The sequence below is a fragment of the Carcharodon carcharias genome, chromosome 30 (genome assembly GCF_017639515.1).
Source record: "Carcharodon carcharias isolate sCarCar2 chromosome 30, sCarCar2.pri, whole genome shotgun sequence".
Taxonomy (NCBI): domain Eukaryota; kingdom Metazoa; phylum Chordata; class Chondrichthyes; order Lamniformes; family Lamnidae; genus Carcharodon; species Carcharodon carcharias.
Window position 1 is genome coordinate 18233630 of NC_054496.1, and position 20533 is coordinate 18254162.

The following is a 20533-nucleotide window of genomic DNA, read 5'->3' on the forward strand; positions in this document are numbered from 1 at the left end:
GCTTCTTGTACCAGATACTGAATTACTATCATATTCTGTTGACTGGCTATGATCATGTCAGATTCTGGACCAGGATCCTAACTAAGAAATTAAACTCTGGAACCTAGTTCTGAATTCAGAGTATCCTCTCTGACAGGAGATAAAGATCCAAAGTAAAATGAATTTAAGCACTTTTCACTTGGCACCTCCAAAATTAAATTTAACATTAAGTTTGGCCCAATGCTCTCAATTTAGATATTTCTCTACAAAAGAAAAAAAAAAATCAGACTGCAAACAGAGGTCTATAGCACAGAAAAAAGGCCCTTCGGCCCATCGAGTCTGCACCAGTCAAACAAGTACCTAACTATTCTAATCCAATTTTCCAGCACTAGGCCCATAGCCTTGTATGCCATGGCATCGCAAGTGCACATCCAAATACTTCTTAAATGTTATGAGGATTTCTGCCTCTACCACCCTTTCAGGCAGTGAGTTCCAGATTCCCACGACCCTCTGGGTGAAAAAAATTCTTCCTCACATCCCCTCTAAACCTCCTGCCCCTTACCTTAAATCTATACCCCCTGGTTATTGATCCCTCCACCAAGGGGAAAAGTTCCTTCCTGTCTACCCTATCTATGCCCCTCATAATTTTATACACCTCAATCATGTTTTCCCCCCCCACCCCCCTCCCCTCAGTCTCCTCTGCTTCAGGGAAAATAACCCCATTCTATCCAATCTCTCCTCCTAACTAAAACTCTCCAGCCCAGGCAACATCATGGTAAATCTCCTCTGCTCTCTCTCTAGTACAATCACATCCTTCCTATAATGCGGATTCCAGAACTGCACACAATACTCTAGCTGTGGCTTAACCAGCATTTTATACAGTTCCAGCATAAGCTCCCTGCTCTTATATTCTATGCCTCGGCTAACAAGGGCAAGTATCCCATATGCCTTCTTAACCAGCTTACCTACCTGTCCCGCTACCGTAAGGGACCGGTGGACATGCACACCAAGGTCCCTCTGATCCTCGGTACTTCCCACGGTCCTTCCCAGTGTCACCAGCAGAAACATGAGCTTTGGGTTTCAGAACTCAAGCGACCACTGGAATCACAATGGCACATCGCAAGGCTGGGAACTATGTGGATAGCATGTTTAGCGGGGTGGTCACACCAGAGGTTAAGAGACTGCAGGCAGAGAGGGAATGGGTAATAGTCAGACAGTCTAGGAGGATCAGGCAGATCGTAGAGGAGTCCCCTGAGTCCATCTCACTCACTAACTAGTGGCTCAGCTGCGTAGGAGGAGAGGAAAAGCGGACAAGCAATGATAGGGGATTCGGACAAGGAGGAGAACTCTTTTGGAAGCAATGAATTATATTGTCCAACTGAGTGACTATGACACTGGATCCAAGCAGCCCTGGTTTTGAAAATCCATTAAGTTTTCTGAGAGATGCAAACACCATTAAAACTTAAAAATAAAAGGAGCTTGTCTGGCCCAGCAGGGCAATTTGTTCCAATCTACTCTTTTCTCAAATCTTCTGATATTTTTATTCAAGTGGTCATCTAATTTCTTCTTAAATGCCACGATGCGTCATTGAAGCTGTGACAGACGTTCACTGTAATGCATTCCATATCCCAATAATTTGTCACAGAAAATAAAACTTTCCTTGCCTTTTCCTTGTCTTTGAACTAATCTGAACTGTTTTGTGTACTCCAGTCCCAAGTATGGTAGTCTCATTGCACACACTATTAACCAAATGATCTTAATCGAGGGAGATTTTAGTCTCTTCTTAAAACATCATGACAACAACAAATTGGAGATAAACCCCGAGGGCTGGTAGCCCATAAGTAGAATGTGTCATTCTTTAAAGGGGAGAGAAACAAAATAAAATGTACTAATTATAGCAGCAATGTCAAAAGAGAGACAATATCAATTAATTATTTTTTTTTTGAAAATTGATCAAGGAGACAAGGCCACAACCTACCTGTGGAATATAGTCAGCAGCAGGTTTACTTTCTACAGGGGGTGGTACATTCGCGTTCTGTCTATCGTCCTCCAGCACTTCATTCAATTCAGCCTAGATAAGCAATACCTTCATCAAAATAGTGTCAAGACACCACACATCTTATTTTAAAACACAAACAAAACACGTTTATAATTAGCCCTATGCACTCATTTCAGAATAAGTATAAAGGAGCGTCAGCGAGTTTCTTCTTAATATCAGCAGATGAAGAATTTTGAAAATAGTCAGAGCTTTGGAAAATAAAAAAGGTTTCATTCTGTTGGGGCATTCTTATAAATGCATTCTTGTAAAGTTCCTTCCTATTATAGCAGAGTTGCTCACCATGATGTCAACCCAACAGTGTTAGGAAAAGCAAATTCCAGTAGAAGTTAGAAGCAAAATACTGGGAATGCTGGAAATCTGAAATTAAAACAGAAAATGCTGCAAATACTCAGCAGGTCAGGCAGCATCTATGCAGACAGAATCAGAATTATGACAAAAGGTCACGGTCTGAAATGTTAACTCTGATTCTCTCTCCACAGATGCGCTGCCAGACTTGCTAGGTATTTCCAGCATTTTCTGTTTTTATTCCAGCAGAAGTTAAATCTGGAGTGAAAGAGAAGTTGAGGGATCTGCACTAGGCCATAGTTTGTTGTTCTGCTGAAATTGTAAGAGAAAAAACCAAGAGTTTCTCTTTATCAATCAACAAGGTTGTGGAGTAATTCCAGGCATATCACTCCTAAGCCTAAAAGACAAGGGTCTTAGGTATCCCCTCACTGATTTACTCAACAAATCTAGTTCAGTCCAATATCTTAATTAATTAATGCTATGAGAGGTGCAAACCCTGATTCCTTAAAAAAAAAGAGAGACCTTGCACCTTTTTAGCATTTTTCACGATGACACAACATCTCAATGCACTTTACAGTTAAGGTGCTTCTGAAGCGATGTCACTGTGGAAACATGTCAGCCACTTTGTGCACAGCAGGATCCCATAAACAGCAATGTGCTAAACACAATCTGTTTGACAGATTTGGGCTGCAGGCTAAATACTGATCAGGAATTCTGTTCTTCTTCCAAAGGTGTTATGGGATCTTTACTTGCAACCCGAGGGCTTCTCAGTTTGACGCTGGGAAGATGGTGGCACAGTGGTAATTTCACCGCATTCCAGAGATCCAGGCTAACGCTCTGGGGATATGAGTTCAAATCCCACCATGGCAGCTGGTGGAATTTAAATTCAATTAATAATCTTGGAATTGAAAACTAATCTCAGTAATAGTGACCATGAACCCATCATCGGTTGTTTTAAAAACCCACCTGGCTCACAAATATCCTTTAGGGAAGGAAATCTGTCATCCTTGCCTGGTCTGACCCGTATGTGACTCCAGACCCGCAGCAATGTGGTTGACTCTTAATTTCCCTCTGAAATGGTCCAGCAAGCCACTCGGTTGAAGGCCAATTAGGGGTAGGCAACAAATGCTGGGCTGGTCAGCAATGCCCACATCACATGAAATAATTTTTTTAAAAATTCCAAAGGCGGCACCTCAAAAGAGCAGTACTCCCTCAATCCTACACTGGAGTACTAATCTAAATGATGTGCTCAAGTCTCAGGAGTGAGCCCTGCACTCATGGCCATCTGGCTCAGCAGTGAGAACAGACCAGTCAAAGCCACCGGGCTGAGCACAATCTTGGTCTTGACTGTCCTCTCTTCTCAACACCTGTAATCCAATAAGTTATCATTTTTTTTAACATTTTTCTTTTCCCACTTATTTCCATTATTTTTAAATGTATTTCCATCTATTGTTTTATCTCCACCTTTTAACCTATTTCAATCCCTTTCTCCCACCCCCACTAGGGCTGTCACTTGCTCGTCCTGCTTTCTACCTTTAATGTCACCATTAGCACATTCCTTAGCTAATATCACCACCATCAACACCTCTTTGTCCTTTTGCCTATAACATCTTTAGCAATCTCTTCTTTGCCTCCACCTATCACTGGCCCTCTATCCAGCTCTACTTGTCCCACCCCGCCTCAACCATCTTACATTTCACCACATTCCTATATTTCCTTAGAGTCATACGAAACGTTAACTGTAATCCTCTCCGCAGATGCTGTCAGGACTGCTGAGTTTTTCCAGCTATTTTGGTTTTGGTTCAACACCTGTAATGCCTGAAATAATGTGCAGCTGTTTGAAGAACTGATCGAGACAAGCAGAAAGAGGATGATGGTAGATGGAAGTAAACTAAATGCTCATTGAAGGAAGGGGTTAACAAGCACTTGTAGAAATAATAATGACAGGTGGGAGAGCAAGCAACAGCATGCATACAGCTTTATGGTGGACTGGAAAATTCCAGGTAGAATGGGCAGCAAATGTGTCTCAATGTCATGTGCAAAACTCATTATATTAGCACATCAGTCTTGTTCTCCTAACCCTTTCCACCTCCACCTGCAATCGTTAATGGTACTGTACCTAAAGCTGCAGAAGGAAGTCTCTTAATTGAAAACACATATTGCAACTGTTTGTTACAAAGACATTTGGCAGTAAAATGCATGAATATGTTCAAAACGCTAAACAACAAGCCTTACGGTAAACAAAACTAAATATTAAACATGCTCCTGGGCTTGTAAAGCCCATGGGTATGGCAGTTTATAGCTCCAATTGAAAGCATTGTAAAGTAGCATTTAGACTCTTTCATGTCTTGGGGGAAAAATAGCGTGTGCAATACTGAACCAGTCACACCAACATGGTCTCAGGTTTAGTTTGTGAAAGTCCTTGCATGTGAACATTAAATCAGGAGCACAATATTTAAATGCTATGTGCACAATGGCTTCAGTATATTCTGCAAGCCTTCAATATCATAATGTGACTGGAAAGCAACCACAGTAGTGGGCACAGTTAACTTCACTTCACATTTTAATGGTTAAAGGGTAGGGATTGATTAATTGGCCAGATGGCTAGAGTGCGATGCAGAGTGATGCTAATGGCATGGGGCTCAATCCCCATACCGGCTGTGGTAATTCATGGAGGCCCAATTCTTCACTTTGCCATACCCTTGTAGAGTGATGCCCCTCATATTTAACCAATTGTCTCTCTCTTATGGACAGATTTGCCTATGGTCCTTTGTGGTCTATGTCTAATTACCTAAATGGTTAAAGGATTTGAATGCTAGGCACTGACAAATGTCCACAGTCTATGTTAGGAATGGAATGCAGAATGAGATACTCTGGCTGAGGCAAGGGTTTCTCAGCAGTTTGCTTTCCATCCGAAGCATTAGTAGTAGCACTGTCTATTGGTGTAGTGTTGAGTGCTAATGGTGCTCAGGTCAGATAACACTATGGTTTTCCCAATTACCAACCAAGCTGGAGAAAAGAAAGCGAGTGAAAGCGGTGAATATTAAAGGTTTTTTCAAAACTAATTTACCATCAAGTCTGCATCATCATCATCCATATCGTCATCAACGGCTTCTTCATCAAGGTCCTTCATGCACAGAGCAGCCATTCTCTCAATAACTTCCATTGGGAGTGGGGCTACAGAAATAGAAGCCTTGTCAAGACTAGACATGTTTGTTTTGAATAACCTTGTATATCAGCTTTTCCGCTCCCCACTCAAAAGCACAATAGGATTGTACTGCTTTTGAACTCAATCCTTGCACTTTTGGGATCAGCATTCAAATCTAGAAAGACTGATGGAAACTTGACATCTATCTTTGCTGTTTCTGTTTGTCCTAGCTGAAATAAATCTGGAGTTGTTTCAATTTAATTTCCAAGTGGGTCCAAGTGCAAGCTGCTCTCAATTCCCTACATGTTGAGTCTCCCCTTTAGAGCCTCCTTACAACCTAGCTCTTTGGCAAATGTTTGGTCATCTGTCCTAATATCTATGTGCCATCTTGGTGCCAAATTTTGTTTGATAACGCTCCTCTGAAGGGCCTTGGGAAGAACCGTAATATTAAAGGTGGTATACAAATGCACATTCTTGTTTTTATATATTGGCAGAGTAACAATGGCTGCTGACAGAAAAGGAAAAATACAGGGGTACTCGTCTTGAGCACGGCTTTAAGAAGCATTGTTAGATGAAAAGTTCTAGGGGATATGATTTACAGCAAGAACATGATTTGCCTGTTCCCTTTTTTAACCCTCGACTTCAACAAGCAGTCACTTGCTGCAATAGGATTCAACATTGTTCAAACGCAAGAAGCAAAGAGAGGTTTGGTATGGGATTATTATTGGCTGTGAGTCTATGCATTGAGCTTATGCAGTCAGTCAGTCTGGCAACATTTTTAAAAAATTCTTTGAACATGAACATTTGTAGCGGTCCAGAGACCAGATGAAGAGAGAAGAGATTTATTTTCACTTTTGAAACATGAGAAACTCAGCCAGCAAGCATCAACTTTTCCCACTTGCTAGCTGTTTAAAAGGAAAACCGGAAGAGGTGAGGGAAACAGGAAGGCTGCCAGCCTCATTAGTCGGGAAATGATCTGTTGAGAAGGGAAGGTGCTTAAAAGCACACCAGTAGCAGGAGTTAAGTTGTTGAATTTGATGGGAATAATTGTAAAGAACAAAAATGTAAATATTGATCCAATTAATGCATAAGCCACTATGGATTTATACAACCATACCAAGTATTCTATGTATTTACCATGGCCGAATACTTTTCACAGTCAGGGAATCTCCAAACATAAGGCTGAGACTCTAGTCATTTGAAAGAGAAAGGATAACTTGGGATTTATAAAGCAGCATTCCTGTCTTAAAGCACTTGACAGCCAATGAAGCATTTTGTAATCACTGTTAGGGTGTATGAAATGGAGCAGGAAGCTCCCACATCAGCAATGAGGCAAATGAGTAAATAATCAGTTTTGTGCAGTGTTGACTGAGGGGCAAATTTGGGCCAGGACACCAGGAGAACTCCCTGCTCTTCTCTGAACAGTGCCATGGACTGACAAGTGGTAAATAATCCTGAACAAGAGACAACTACAGCACCATCATCCAATTCCCATAGTTACCATTGGCCAGAAATTTAACTGGACCAGATACATCAACACTGGTCACAAGGCCAGGGCAGAGGCTGGGTATTCTGTGTAGAGCACCTCACTTAGCGCCCCACCCCCCTCCCCCCACCACCACCAACCATCTACAAGGCTCAGGAGAGTGAGCGAACACTCACTCATTGCTTGTAGAGATGAGGGCAGCTGCAACACCACCCATGTCAGGGCAGTTTACTTGGTTGGTGCCACTAGTGTTGGTTGCTGGAGAAACTCCAGCTCAGAATTGATGAGCTGGAGTCCAAGCTCTGGACGCTGCGGCATATCCCGGGGGGGAGAGTTACCTGGACGCTTTGCTTCAGGAGGCGGTCACACCCGGTAGATTAAGTACCTCAAATTTGGTCAGGGTCAGCAGGGTGTGACTGCAAGTGAGGCAGGTAGAGAGATCCTGTGTTCAGCTCTTGACCTTGTCCAACAGGTATGAGGTCCTTGCTCCCTGTGTGGATGAGGAACATGGCTGTAGGGAGGATGAGCCAGCTGACCACGGCACCGTGGCACAAGAGGCCATTCAAGAGGGGGGAGCAAAAAGACAAGTGGTAGTTGTAGGGGATTGTATAATTAGAGGAATTGATAGCTTCCTTTGTAACCAGGATTGAGAGTCCCACATGGTATGTTGCCTGCCCGGTGCCAGGGTGAGGGACATCACTGACCGGCTTGAAAGGATATTGGAGAGGGAGGGGGAGGATCCAGTTGGTGGTCCACGTCGGGACAAATAACATAGGTAAGACTAGGAAAGAGGACCTGCTTGGGGATTATCAGGAACTAGGAACTAAATTAAAGAACAGGTCCTCAAGGGTTATAATCTCCGGATTACAACCTGAGCCACGTGCAAATTGGCATAGGGATGCGAGACTAAGATAAGTAAACACATGGCTAAAGGAGTGGTGCAGAAAAGAGGGGCTCCATTTCGTGGGGCACTGGCATCAGTATTGGAACAGGAAGGATCTGTATCTGTTGGGACAGTCTCCACCTGAACCAATCTGGGACCAATGTTCGAGCGAAAAGGGTAAATAGGGTGGTCAACAAGATTTTAAACTAGAAAGTGGGGGGGGGAAGGGGAGGGTAAAACTTCAAGAATTATGACTAATAGGAAACAAAACAGCAGGTTAGCGTGTGGGGGGGGGGTGGATTCAACTTCATGGAAAATTATGAAAAAATTGAAATGAAAGGAGAGCCCAGGAGAGGCTATTAAAGTCTCCAGGACACAAAATAGGACAGAGTGTTTGGAAAGGGTTAGGAATCTAACTTCAAGCACATCAGATAAAGGACGACAATGAGAAAGGGGACGAGAAATACAGGACTGAAGATGCTGTATCTGAATGCACACACTATACGAAATAAGCTAAATGAGCTTAAGGCGCAGATTGAAATTGGCAGGGATGATCTGGCTGGCATCACGGAGACATGGCTGCAAGGGGATCAGGACTGGGAGCTAAATATCCAAGGATATACATCCTATCGAAAAGATATGCAGGTTGGCAGAGGGGGTAGGGTTGCTTAGTTAGTAAGAAATGAAATTAAATCGATAGCAAGAAATGACGTAGGGTTAGATGATGTAGAATCTGTGTGGGTAGAGTTGAGGAACCGCAAAGGTAAAAAAACCATAACGGGAGTTATGTACAAGCCTACGAACAGTAGTCAGGATGTGGGGCACAAGATACATCAGGAGATAGAAAAGGCGTGTAAGAAAGGCAAGGTTACAGTGATCATGGTGGATTTCAATATGCAGGTAGACTGGGAAAATCAGGTTGGTAGTGGATCCCAAGAAAAGGAATTTGTGGCATGTCTACCAGATGGCTTTTTGGAGCAGCTTGCGGTGGAGCCCACTAGGGAACAGGCAATTCTAGACTTAGTGATGTGTAATGAGGCAGATTTGATAAGGGAGCTTAATGTGAGGGAACCCTTTGGAGGAAGTGACCATAATATGATAGAATTTACCCTGCAATTTGAGAGGGAAAAGCTGGAATCAGATGTAACGGTATTATAGTTGAATAAAGGCAACTACAGAGACATGAGGGAGGAGCTGGCCAGAATTGACTGGGAGATGAGCCTAGCAGGAAAGACAGTGGAACAGCAATTGCAGGAGTTTCTGGGAGTAATTTGGGAGACACAGCAAAAATTCATCTCTAGGAAGAAGAAGCATATTAAAGGGAGCATGAGGCAACCATGGCTGACAAGGAAAATCAGAGACAGCATAAAAGCTAAAGAAAAAGCATACAATGCGGCGAAGAGCAGTGGGAAACCAGGGGATTGGGAAGCCTACAAAGACCAACAGAGGACAACTAAAAAAGAAATAAGGAGGGAGAAGATTAAATATGAGCGTAAACTAGCCAGTAATATAAAAGAAGATTGCAAGAGTTTTTTTTTAGATATATAAAGGGTAAGAGAGAGGCACAAGTGGACATTGGGCCGCTGAAAAATGACGCTGGAGAAGTAGTAGTGGGGAACAAAGAAATGGCGGAGGAACTAAATAGGTACTTTGCGTCAGTCTTCACGGTGAAAGACACGAGTAACATCCCCAAAGTTCGAAAGAGTCGGGGGGGCAGAGGTGAGTATGGTGGCCATTTCCAAGGAGAAGGCGCTAGGAAAACTGAAAGGTCTGAAGGTGGATAAATCACCTGGACCAGATGGATTACACCCCAAAGTTCTGAAGGAGATAGCTGAAGAGATAATGGAGGCGTTAGTGGTGATCTTTCAGGAATCACTCAAGTCAGGGAGGATCCTGGAGGACTGGAAAATCGCTAATGTAACCCCCCTGTTTAAGGGAGTGAGGCAAAAGTGGGAAAATTACAGGCCGATTAGCCTGACCTCGGTCGTTGGTAAGATTTTAGAGTACATTATTAAGGATGAGATTTCAGAATACTTGGAAGTCCATGGTAAAATAGGGCAAAGTCAGCATGGTTTCATCAAGGGGAGGTCATGCCTGACAAATCTGTTAGAATTCTTTGAGGAGGTAACGAGCAGGTTAGACAAAGGAGAGCCAATGGATGTTATCTACTTGGACTTCCAGAAGGCCTTTGACAAGGTGCCGCACAGGAGCCTGCTCAGTAAGATAAGAGCCCATGGTGTTAGAGGCAAGATACAAGCATGGATAGAAAATTGGCTGTCTGGCAGTAGGCAGAGTGTGGGGATAGGGGGTCCTTCTCAGGATGGCGGCCGGTGACTAGTGGAGTTCCGCAGGGGTAAGTGTTAGGACCACAACTTTTCACTTTATACATTAATGATCTAGATGAAGGAACTGAGCGAATTCTGGCTAAGTTTGCAGATGATACAAAGATAGGTGGAGGGACAGGTAATATTGAGGAGGCGGGGAGGCTGCAGAAGGATTTAGACAGGTTAGGAGAATGGGCAAAGAAGTGGCAGATGAATACAACGTGGGGAAGAGTGAGGTCATGCACTTTGGTAGGAAGAAAAGAGGCATAGACTATTTACTAAATGGGAAGAGAATTCAGAAATCTGGAGTGTCAAGGGACTTGGGAGTCCTAGTCTAGGATTCTCTTAAGGTTAACTTGCAGGTTGAATCGGTAGTTAGGAAGGCAAATGCAACGTTGGCATTTATTTCAAGAGGACTAGAATATAAAAGCAGGGATGTGCTGCTGAGGCTTTATAAGGCTCTGGTCAGACCACATTTGGAATATTGTGAGCAATTTTGGGCCCCGTATCTCAGGAAGGATGTTCTGGCCCTGGAGAGGGTCCAGGGGAGGTTCACAAGAATGATCCCAGGAATGAAAGGCTTAACATATGAGGGAGGGTTGAGGACTCTGGGTCTATACTCAATGGAGTTTAGAAGGATGAGGGGGGATCTGATTGAAACTTACAGAATACTGAAAGGCCTGGATAGAGTGGATGTAGGGAAGATGTTTCCATTAATAGGAGAGACAAGACCTGAGGGCACAGCCTCAGAATAAAGGTAAGACCTTTTAGAACAGAGATGAGGAGAAACTTCTTTAGCCAGAGAGTGGTGAATCTATGGAATTCATTGCCACAGAAGGCTGTGGAGGCCAGGCCATTGAGTGTATTTAAGACTGAGATAGATAGGTTCTTGATTGGTAAGGGGATCAAAGGTTATGGGGAGAAGGCAGGAGGATGGGGTTGAGAAACTTATCAGCCATGATTGATTGGCCCTAGATGGGCCAAATGGCCTAATTTCTGCTCCTATGTCTTATGGTCACTCACTCATATGCACCCCTCTATCACAGAACACAGTGGTAGCAGTCCAAGTGATCTACAAAATGCGCTCCAGCAAATTACTTGGACAGCACATCATCTGTTTTGCAACCCCCTATCACTTAAAGGCCCACAATGTCATGGGAAGATCATCAGTTCTAAATCACGCATCATTCTGATTTGGAACAATATTGCTGTTCCTTCACTGTTGCTGGGTGAATATTCTGTAATTCCTTAACACCATTGTGCGAACATCGTTGCCACAAAGCTAACAGCAGTTCAAGCAGAAGGCCCAGCATTACCTTCTCAGAGAAGGTAAGAATGAACAATAAACATGATTGCACTATGTCACCACAACCAATGGAAAAAATTTATAAAGGCATTGCAACATTGTATATAAAGAGTCTCTGAAATGCTTCAGTGATGGTAAATGCTACATAAATGCAGGTCTTTCATTTCTGTTGTCAGGTGGAACGTATATATTCACTAAATAGGTGTAGAGACCAGAAACCACAACAACAACTTGCATTTATTGAATACTTCTTTCAGTAAAATTTCCCAAGGTGCTTTATAGCAATTTTTCAAACAAAATTTGATACCAAGCCACATAAGCAGATTAGGTAGATGGCCAGAAACTTGGTCAAAGGGGCAGGTTTCAAATTGTCTTAGAGGAGAAAAGAGGCAGAAAAGTTTAGGAAAGGAACTCTGGAGATCAGGGCCTTAGCAACAGAAGGTATGGCCACCAATCGTGGAGTGATTAAAACAGCCATGTTCAAGAGGCTAGAATTGGAGGAGTGCAGATAACTTGGAGGGTTGTAGGGCTGCAGGAGATTACAGAAATAGGGAGGGACAAGGTCATGGAGGGATTTTAAAATCAAGGAGTTGCTAACCCAGGAGCCAATGCAGGTCAGCGAGCATAGATGTGATGAGTGAATGGGACTTGTTGCGAGTTAGGGCACAGGCAGCAAAGTTTTGCAACTTGCTGAAACTTGAGTTAAGGTTTTTAAAATCTCCAAAGTTTCTTGTAACAAGATGATAACTAATAATATTTACATATTTTCAATTCCATTTAGTTTAAGGCCCAGAATTATTTTACCTACAACTCCTTTCAGACTTTGTGCTACCTTTTCAGTCCTAGTCTAACTTGTGTTCTTTGCCAGTACACTCCTGGCGGTTACCACTCCCAAACCAATTGGTTGAGACCTGATTTGAGAGGCTGGGCCATTCATTTTCTTCCTTTTTAGACAGCCCTGTAATGATTTCTCACTGTGCAAAAAGAAACTGGAGTTCAGCGCTAAGCAGAAGTTTAAAAGACAGGTCTTGACGAATCCTTGTCCCTACACATGACAGTTACAGGAAACTTGCACTAAACTTTAATACCATTTCACATTGAAGGGTGGGGAGTATCTACTGTGCTTTTGGAGAGAGGGCAGGTATCAGATTACATACCTTTTCCTTTTGGTTTTCCTCTGTTAGTTGGCTTTTCTCCAGTAATCGCTGCCAGTTCAGCTTCCAAATCAGCATCATTCTCATCACCATTCATATCCATCATCATACTGTCTGGTGAGAGGTCTACCAGCAATCCAAACTGTGAAAACATGCATTTTCTATGAACTTAGTGATCTATAACAAAGAGGGTCAGCATTTCCATATAAAAAAATTCCAATGAAATCAACGGTATCACTAGGCTTATTTACTATATCAATTAAAAACAGAAATGAGAAAAGGAAATAAAGGATCACGCATTGAAATAAGCTGTTTTGCATGTCCTCAATTCATCATCTCAGCCATACAAACCCAGGAAAAGACTACCCCATCCACATATGGTGCAATCACAAACATCATTTACCCACCCTTTAACATAAAAAACAGCTAATTTAAGAAATCTCTGGGCAATTCCTCATCTCGCTTAGGTACTTCACAAGGACTGAAATATCCCTCACTACTTCACCCCAACACTACAAAGTTCAATATACTGTGTTCAGACACACACTAAATGTTAATGTGGCATGCTAAATAAGCAGATCTACTTCAAGCTTTAAAAGACAGTTTTGAACAGTACCTTTCCAAACGCTGCCAGTCCTCTTGGGGCCAGTAAACCTGCTGTACAGCCTTTACTGGCACTGATGGTACCAATGTCACAATACCATCACATATATGCACAGTGATTCTCAGTTGCTTTCTACTGATGTCATGGCGCCATGCACATGGCCCACTTGTCAGAGATAGCTTGTGCGTGCATGGAATAGTGAAAACACTGCACAATGGTTTAAAAAAAGATGCTCCATACTGTGAATAAATGCAAGCTAGCGGTGCGCTACACTGTTCCTCCCACAGCCCAGGTCTCCATGCAACCACTTAACTCTATGGCTACACTGCTGAACATTGTTCAAATGGACATAATTGAAGATTGCATACAGGCAGCTTTACTGAAGTCCTAGTGGCAACACTAAATAAAACTTGATATCATCCAGATCCTGTGGCATCTCTGTTCAAGCGACAGAGCAAAAGCAAGGTAAATTGCTGTTGGTCTTGACCACCACTGACACAGAACATACAGCCTCCTAGGTTAATTTCACCTGATATTAAATGCATCAAAAATGAAGTAAACCCCATGGTTGGAAAGACACTGATTAAGCATACTTAGGCTCATTTGTATGATCTGTTACTGGATTAATAATCCAGAGACACAAATTCAAATCCTCATCACGCAGCTAGGGAATTTAAATTCTGTTAATTAAATTAATTTGGAATTTAAAAGCTGGTTGTAGTAATGGTGACTACAAAACTACAGGATTGTCATAAAAGACAATAGTGAAAGGGATGCGGTTTTATGACATTATCTGGTGGGCTCAGATTCCAGACCCACACCTATGTTGGTGATTCTTAACTGCCCTCTGAAATAGCCAAGCAGGCCACTCAACTGTATTCAAGAAGATGGCTCACCAACATCGAGGGCAATTAGGGATCGGCAATAACCCCATGAATGAACAAAAATACACTGGCACAAAGCTCGTGTCCCATGAATTATTCGGATTTCCACTTCACACAGGCACTAAAGCTAGAGTAATGCAAGCTCAGAGTCAAAGTCTGAACACTTATTCATCCTTCAGGACCAAGATGACCATGTTGATCTTCTGGGGTGTTTTGTAGGGTTCTGGTGGGCTATGTAGGTGAACTCTAAGGCTGATTTGTGCCCAGGAGATTCTGTTACAAACAAGATATCGGAGAGTAATGAGTTTTGGATGAGTTGCAGGCTTAAGAATTCCTCTCCTTGTGTTTTCTCTCTGCCTCTGATATGGGCTTCCTTTCAAAGGAACTGCACCATTTTTTTGCTTGGTTGCACTCGGTGCCGTGATCCTGGGCAAGCTTCTCCCAGGACCAAAATTCAATAACAAAACTCCTAAGGGAAGCCTTCAGAGAGTCTTGAAGCTCTGAATTACCTTACAGGTAAAGCACAGCAAGCCGTCTTCCTTCAAAGATGGCACCATTGCAAAGCAGAGTGCAGAGTTGGATCCCGGGTCTCAGGCCCAACACTGCAATGCTATCAATTGTGCTGTCAGTAAAACTTCAAATGAAACGAAAAAAGAGCTTGTTGTTGTGTAACACTTCATGCCCTCAAAACAACTTAAAACATTTTACAATGAAAATTTAAAAACCATTAATTTGTTTCCTAGCACAAAATATGAACTTGTCCACTTTGGCAGGAAGAATAAAAGAGCAGTATACTATTTAAATGGAGAGTGATTGCAGAACTTGATGGTACAGAGGGATCTGGGTGTCTTGGTAAATGAATCACAAAAAGTTAGTATGCAGGTACAGCAAGTGATTAGGAAGGCAAATGGAATGTTGTCGTTTATTGCAAAGGGCATGAAATATAAAAGTGGGGAAGTTTTGCTACAGTTTATAGAGCATTGGTGAGACTACATCTGGAGTGCTATGTACAGTTTTGTTCTCCTTAATTAAGAAAGGATATAATTGCATTAGAAGTTTAGAGAAGGTTCACCCGACTGATACCTGGCTCAAAAGCATTATCTTATGAGGAAAGGTTGGACTAGTTGGGCCTGTATCCATGGGACATGGAAAGAATTAGAGGTGATTTTATTGAAACATTTAAAGGGACTTGACAGGGTGGATGCTGAGGTGCTACCCCTCATGAGAAAGACCAGAACTCGGAGGCATAAGTTAAAAATAAGGATCCTCCCATTTAAGTCAGAGAGGAGGAGAATTTATTTCTCTCAGAGGGTCGTTCGTCTATGGCGTTCTCTTCCCCAGGGAGCAATGGAGGCAGGGTCATGGAATATTTTTTTTTAAGACTGAGTCAGATTCTTGGTGGACAAGGGAGTCAGAGTATAGGGGGTAGGAAGGAAAGGGGAGTTGAGGTCACAATCAGATCAGCCTCGATCTTATCAAATGGCAGAGCAGGCTCGAGAGGCCAAAAGGCTTATTCCTGCTCCTAATTGCTATGTTCCATACAACAGGATGTCAAACAATCATAATATTACGATTAAGTTTTCTTTACTGCAGCCTTAATATCTAATTTAACAAGCTGAATTATACTTTTCCTAAAGGCTACAAAAGTACAGTACATCATTTAATTTATCCATTACAAATAGTTTAACTATAAGTGATACTGAGCTTGTATATATTCTTAGGTTATTCAGGCCTCTGCACAGACCAGCTGTTTAATTAATCAATCAGATAGATACAAGGGATAAAACCACACTAGAGTAGTCCCATGTCCTACACTGTGTGGCAGTGTTGTTGCTATACTTTACTGGAAAAGGCAGTAATCATGCTTGAGCCAATACCTTTTAATGCCACGTGATAAACTACACAGAATACTTTTTAATTCATCATCTCACATTGCACCTGCCATCACTGGGAGATTAGTTACAACCCTGATTACTACAGTCCAGTAAAGTCCCAGTGATTAACAATCTACCATGATGGTGGGAGCAGTGAGGCAGTTAGAAGTCTAGTTACAAGATTGGAAAGGCAGCATCTAAATTAACACCATGCAAAATTATACAAAAAGGACAACATACCTAAAACAGTGGCCAGCTGTTAGTTTCTTTTTAAAGTGCTTTGCTTTCAGTGCAACATTTTCATCACAGAATTCCCAAAATCACGGAATTGTTACAGCGCAGGATGCTGCCATTTGGCCCACTGTGTCTCCACCAGTTGTCTGAATGAGCAACTCACCTAGTGCCATTCCCCTGCCTTCTCCCTGTAACCCTGCACATTCTTCTTTTTCAGATAAGAGTCTAATTCCTGTTTGAAAGCCTCAATTGAACCCATCTCCACCACACTCTCAGGCAGTGCATTGCAAACCAAACCACTCATTGCATAAAAAAGTTTCTCCTCATATCACTGTTGCTTCTTTGCTAATTACCTTAAATCTGTGCCCTCTGGATCCTTTCATGAGTGGGAACAGTTTCTCCCTATCTATGCTGTCCAGACCCCTCGTGATTTTGAATACATCTTTCAAATCTCCTCTCAACCTTCTTTGCTCTGAGGAAAACAGACCTAACTTATCCAATCGATCTTCATAACTGAAGTTTCTCACCCCCGGAATCATTCTTGTGAATCTTTTCTGCACCCTCTCGAAAGCATCACAACCTTTCTAAAGTGCGGCGCCCAGAACTGGACGCAATGCTCTAGTAGAGGCTGAACTAGTGACTCATACCAACTCAACATAACATCCTTGCTCTTGTACTCTATGCCCCTATTAAAAATTTATGCACAAAAATCAAGGCTGACACTCCAGTGTAATACTGAGGGAATGTTGCAATGTTGGGAAAAGCTGTTTACTCTCTCAGGTGGACGTCAAAGATCCCACAACACTGCTTTGAAGAGGGGGAGGTGCTCCTGGCTGATATTTATCCCTCAATCAACGTCCCAAAAAAAGTTTTCCTACACCATACTCCATTGGCTATAAAGCACTTTGAGGTGTCCAGTGGTCCTGAAAAGCGTTTTATGAACGTCAGTCTCTTTCTTACCCCCGCCAAAAAAAATAAATAAATGATCTGGTCGTTGTCAAATGGCTATTTGTGGGATCTTGCTGTGCGCAAACTGGCTTCCCGGTTTCCTACATAACAGCAGTGACAACACTGCCAAAGGTGCTCCATTGGCTGTGAAGTGCTTTGGGACGTCCTGCGGTGGTGAAAGGCGCTACATAAACGCAAGTCTTTCTCGGTTTGCCCCTGACTCTCACCTGTCCTCCCCCCACCTCCCCCTCTCCTCTCTTACCTGTCGGGCCTTCGCCGCTCCCCGACCCTTGGGCTCGGGAGGTCTTTTATTCCTGTTCATCTTGGGGACAGGCTCATGGCTGACAGAAGACAGACATTTAAATCCTTGTCCTTCTTTATTGCCGGGCAGGACGGCGGAGATCAAAGGACATCTAGATTCTAATCCGATTAACCCGAGGGCCTCAGGTTGGGGAGGGGGCCGGAGTCCAACGACCGCCCCACTTGCAATTGTTTTCCCGGCCGGTAACCACCTCGGTAATTCGGGGTTTTACCTCCTCTATCCTTTCCGCTTTCTCCTGCCTATTTTTCTTTTTTTAATTAGAACTGCGTCTGGTTTCCTCCCCAGCATTAAATAACAATCAGACAGCTCTGCCCGCACCGTCGCAAAGGCAGTGACGAACTGCCCGCACCGTCGCAAAGAGGCTGACGCAGTGCCCGCACTGTCGCAAAGAAGCTCATGAATTGACCGTACTATCGTGAAAACGGCGTCAGGGGTTGAAGTCCCGATTTATCGGGTCGGCCGGCGCAGTGCATGCCGGTTGTTGTAGTTTTAACCGGCAGTCCAGCGACGGAGAGAGCCACATCACCCGTGGGGCGGAGGAGCGCGATGGCGCGCGTGCGCATTGCCTTCGCACGGCAGGCGGGAAAAGCCGGCTTCGTGTGAAGAGGCAGGTGGGCGCGGGAGGCTCTTTATTAATAACCTGTCACCACCGAAAATAAACAGGTAGTTTGTCACAATTTCATATCGGGCTTTGACCTTAAAGAAGTCTATTTGAGAAAAGTGATTTAAAAAAACCGAACCCCAGTTTCCCAAGGGCGAGGTCGTCGAGCCATTAATTAACCCTCGGTCCGCCCGCCCCTCACTGGGTAACATGCTTTACCCTTTCAGTTAGAAAGGCAAGAGACTTGGGCACAGAATTCAGGCTGACACCTCAGAGCAGTACCGAGGGAGTGCCACACTGCCGGCGGTGCCGCCTCCTGAGGTGAGACTTGCACCCACCTGCCCTCTTAGCCGGGCACGACAGATCCCAAAGCACTCTTTGCGAGTCCTGCTTCAATATTTACCCAGCAGTCAGCCTCAAACTCACAAAAAAATATACATTACCCAGTCATTGTCACATTGCTGCTTGTGGGATCTTGCTGTGGCAAATTGGCACCCGCTTTCCACGTTACATCAAAGGTACGCCATTGGCTGCAAAGTGCTTTGCAGCCTCCTGATGGTGCAAAAGCTGCTGTAGAAAACCAAGCTCTTAATGTGTTTTCTCCCATTGCAGAATTCCCTCTTGAGCTTCACCGCGTTCATGGTTGTTTTTGTTTTCTGTGTTTTTCCTCATTGGTTACGGTATATAATTGAAGGATTATATTTCTCTGTGAGCCCTATAATTATTGGGCATTAGCAGTAAACATGCAGTATAGATGCACCATTAAAGGCTGTAATCAACATAATAATTTAAAACATCTGGTAGTGTCTTGCCATCACTGAACAGTTGGCAGTGTGGAGTAGATTTTATGGTAAAAATGTATGTTTTTGTACATTTACCGAAGCCTGCCTCAGAATGTGGAATTGCCTTTATAACAAAATAGGGATAATATTACACACTGCAATTCCAGCTTTTAAATTATATGATAAAATGAAGCTTATTCTGTGTGATTTCCTGGATATGGTATAATGAAAGTCTGAAATTGAAGCGAAACAAAGTAGTTGTTAGTGAGATAATTATTACAAGATGTTGTGGATGTCAAGTTTCTCTATAATCGACTGCAGATTATTATTCCCTGATACATTTCCCAACAATAACATCACATGGGGAATAATTGATATTTGGGAGTATTTACAGGGCAGCAATCTCACTCAGATGGTCTTGGAAATACTGAGCCACATCTCTGTGGCTTATAAACTGAGGCCTAAAGTTAGAATACAGTCCTGTCTCACTTGTGTAGGTTTGGCACTGCTCTGATGGACTATAATGGTATCTTCTGATCTTGTACAACTTCATTTGTTTAGGTCCTTTAACATAGTAGAATGTCCTGAGGTACTTAACCAGAGAATAATCAAAAAAGGAAGGCATTAGGACAGGGTGCCAAAAACTTAGCCAAACAGGTAAGAGTGAGGGTCCATCTTAAAGAAGGCGGAGAGTTTTAGAGAGGGAATTCCAGAGTTTAGGGCTTAGGAAGCTGAAGGCACGACCACCAATGGGGCTGAGGAGGAGGTGCACAAGAGATGTACAATGAATCTACATTCCTATATAACCATTATTTGTTTATCTACATTGCAGTTGGGGCAGTTTTACTTTGTATTGCTTCAATCAATTTGATAACATGGTGAGTGACAAACAAGGCAGTGACATTGCAACAATCCTCTTCGCCATCTCCCTCGCTGCAATACTAAACCCCACATCCAGCAAATTACCCATAGTTGTTGAGATAATCTATAGAACAGACAGAAAAGGGTTCAACCTAGGCCGCTTTCATTCCAAAACCAAAACCACTCCAACTTCAGTCATTGAGTTCCATTATTCAGATCACGCTTATGTGTGTGCTCACTCAGAAACTGAGCTCCAGGAGGCCAGGAACTCCTTCTCTGAAGCATATAAGAAATTGGACCTTTCTCTAAATACCCTGAATCTGAAGATCCTGTTCCAACCAGGCCCCACAGCACAAAACCTCCCCTGATCAATTAAGATCAGTGGTGAGATCCTGCAAGTTGCGGACCATTTTCCATACCTTGGGAGCCTCCTTTCAAGAAAGGCGTACATAGCCGACAAAATTCATCATCGCCTCCAATGTAGCAGCTCAGCCTTTGGCTGATTGAGGAAGAGCATTTGAGGACCAGGATCTCAAACCTGAGATTAAGGTCATGGTTTACAGGGCAGCAGTGATCCCTGTGCTCCTGTATAATTCAGAGACCTACACCAGGCACCTCAGAGCACTGCAGAAGTACCACGAGTGCTGCCTTCGCAAGATCCTCCAAATCTGGTGGCAAAAAAGGCAACCCAACAGCAGCGTCCTCTACCAAGCCAACAGGCCCAGCATCAAATGATGAATCACTCAAAACCACCTCTGTTGGGCAGGACATGTCATTCAAACATGACACCAGACTCCCA

General features: G+C 43.2%; 1 protein-coding gene across 3 annotated transcripts in view; it reads right to left on the bottom strand.

The window, feature by feature from the left end:
* The window catches only part of cc2d1a (coiled-coil and C2 domain containing 1A), an 88678-nt gene extending 69934 nt beyond the window's left edge, over positions 1-18744 (bottom strand). The window contains exons 1-4 of one of the 3 annotated variants that reach the window (XM_041176996.1): positions 18535-18744; positions 12628-12766; positions 5394-5500; positions 1958-2050 (exon numbers count right to left, since the gene is read on the bottom strand). In XM_041176996.1, the coding sequence (XP_041032930.1) occupies positions 1958-2050; positions 5394-5500; positions 12628-12733 (306 nt within the window). In that variant the 5' untranslated portion in view covers positions 12734-12766; positions 18535-18744. Of the gene's footprint in view, positions 1-1957; positions 2051-5393; positions 5501-12627; positions 12767-16226; positions 16388-17430; positions 17805-18534 lie in introns of those variants that run through there. The other 2 variants (XM_041176995.1, XM_041176997.1) reach the window with 2 other exon arrangements.
* Positions 18745-20533: the final 1789 nt, after the last annotated feature.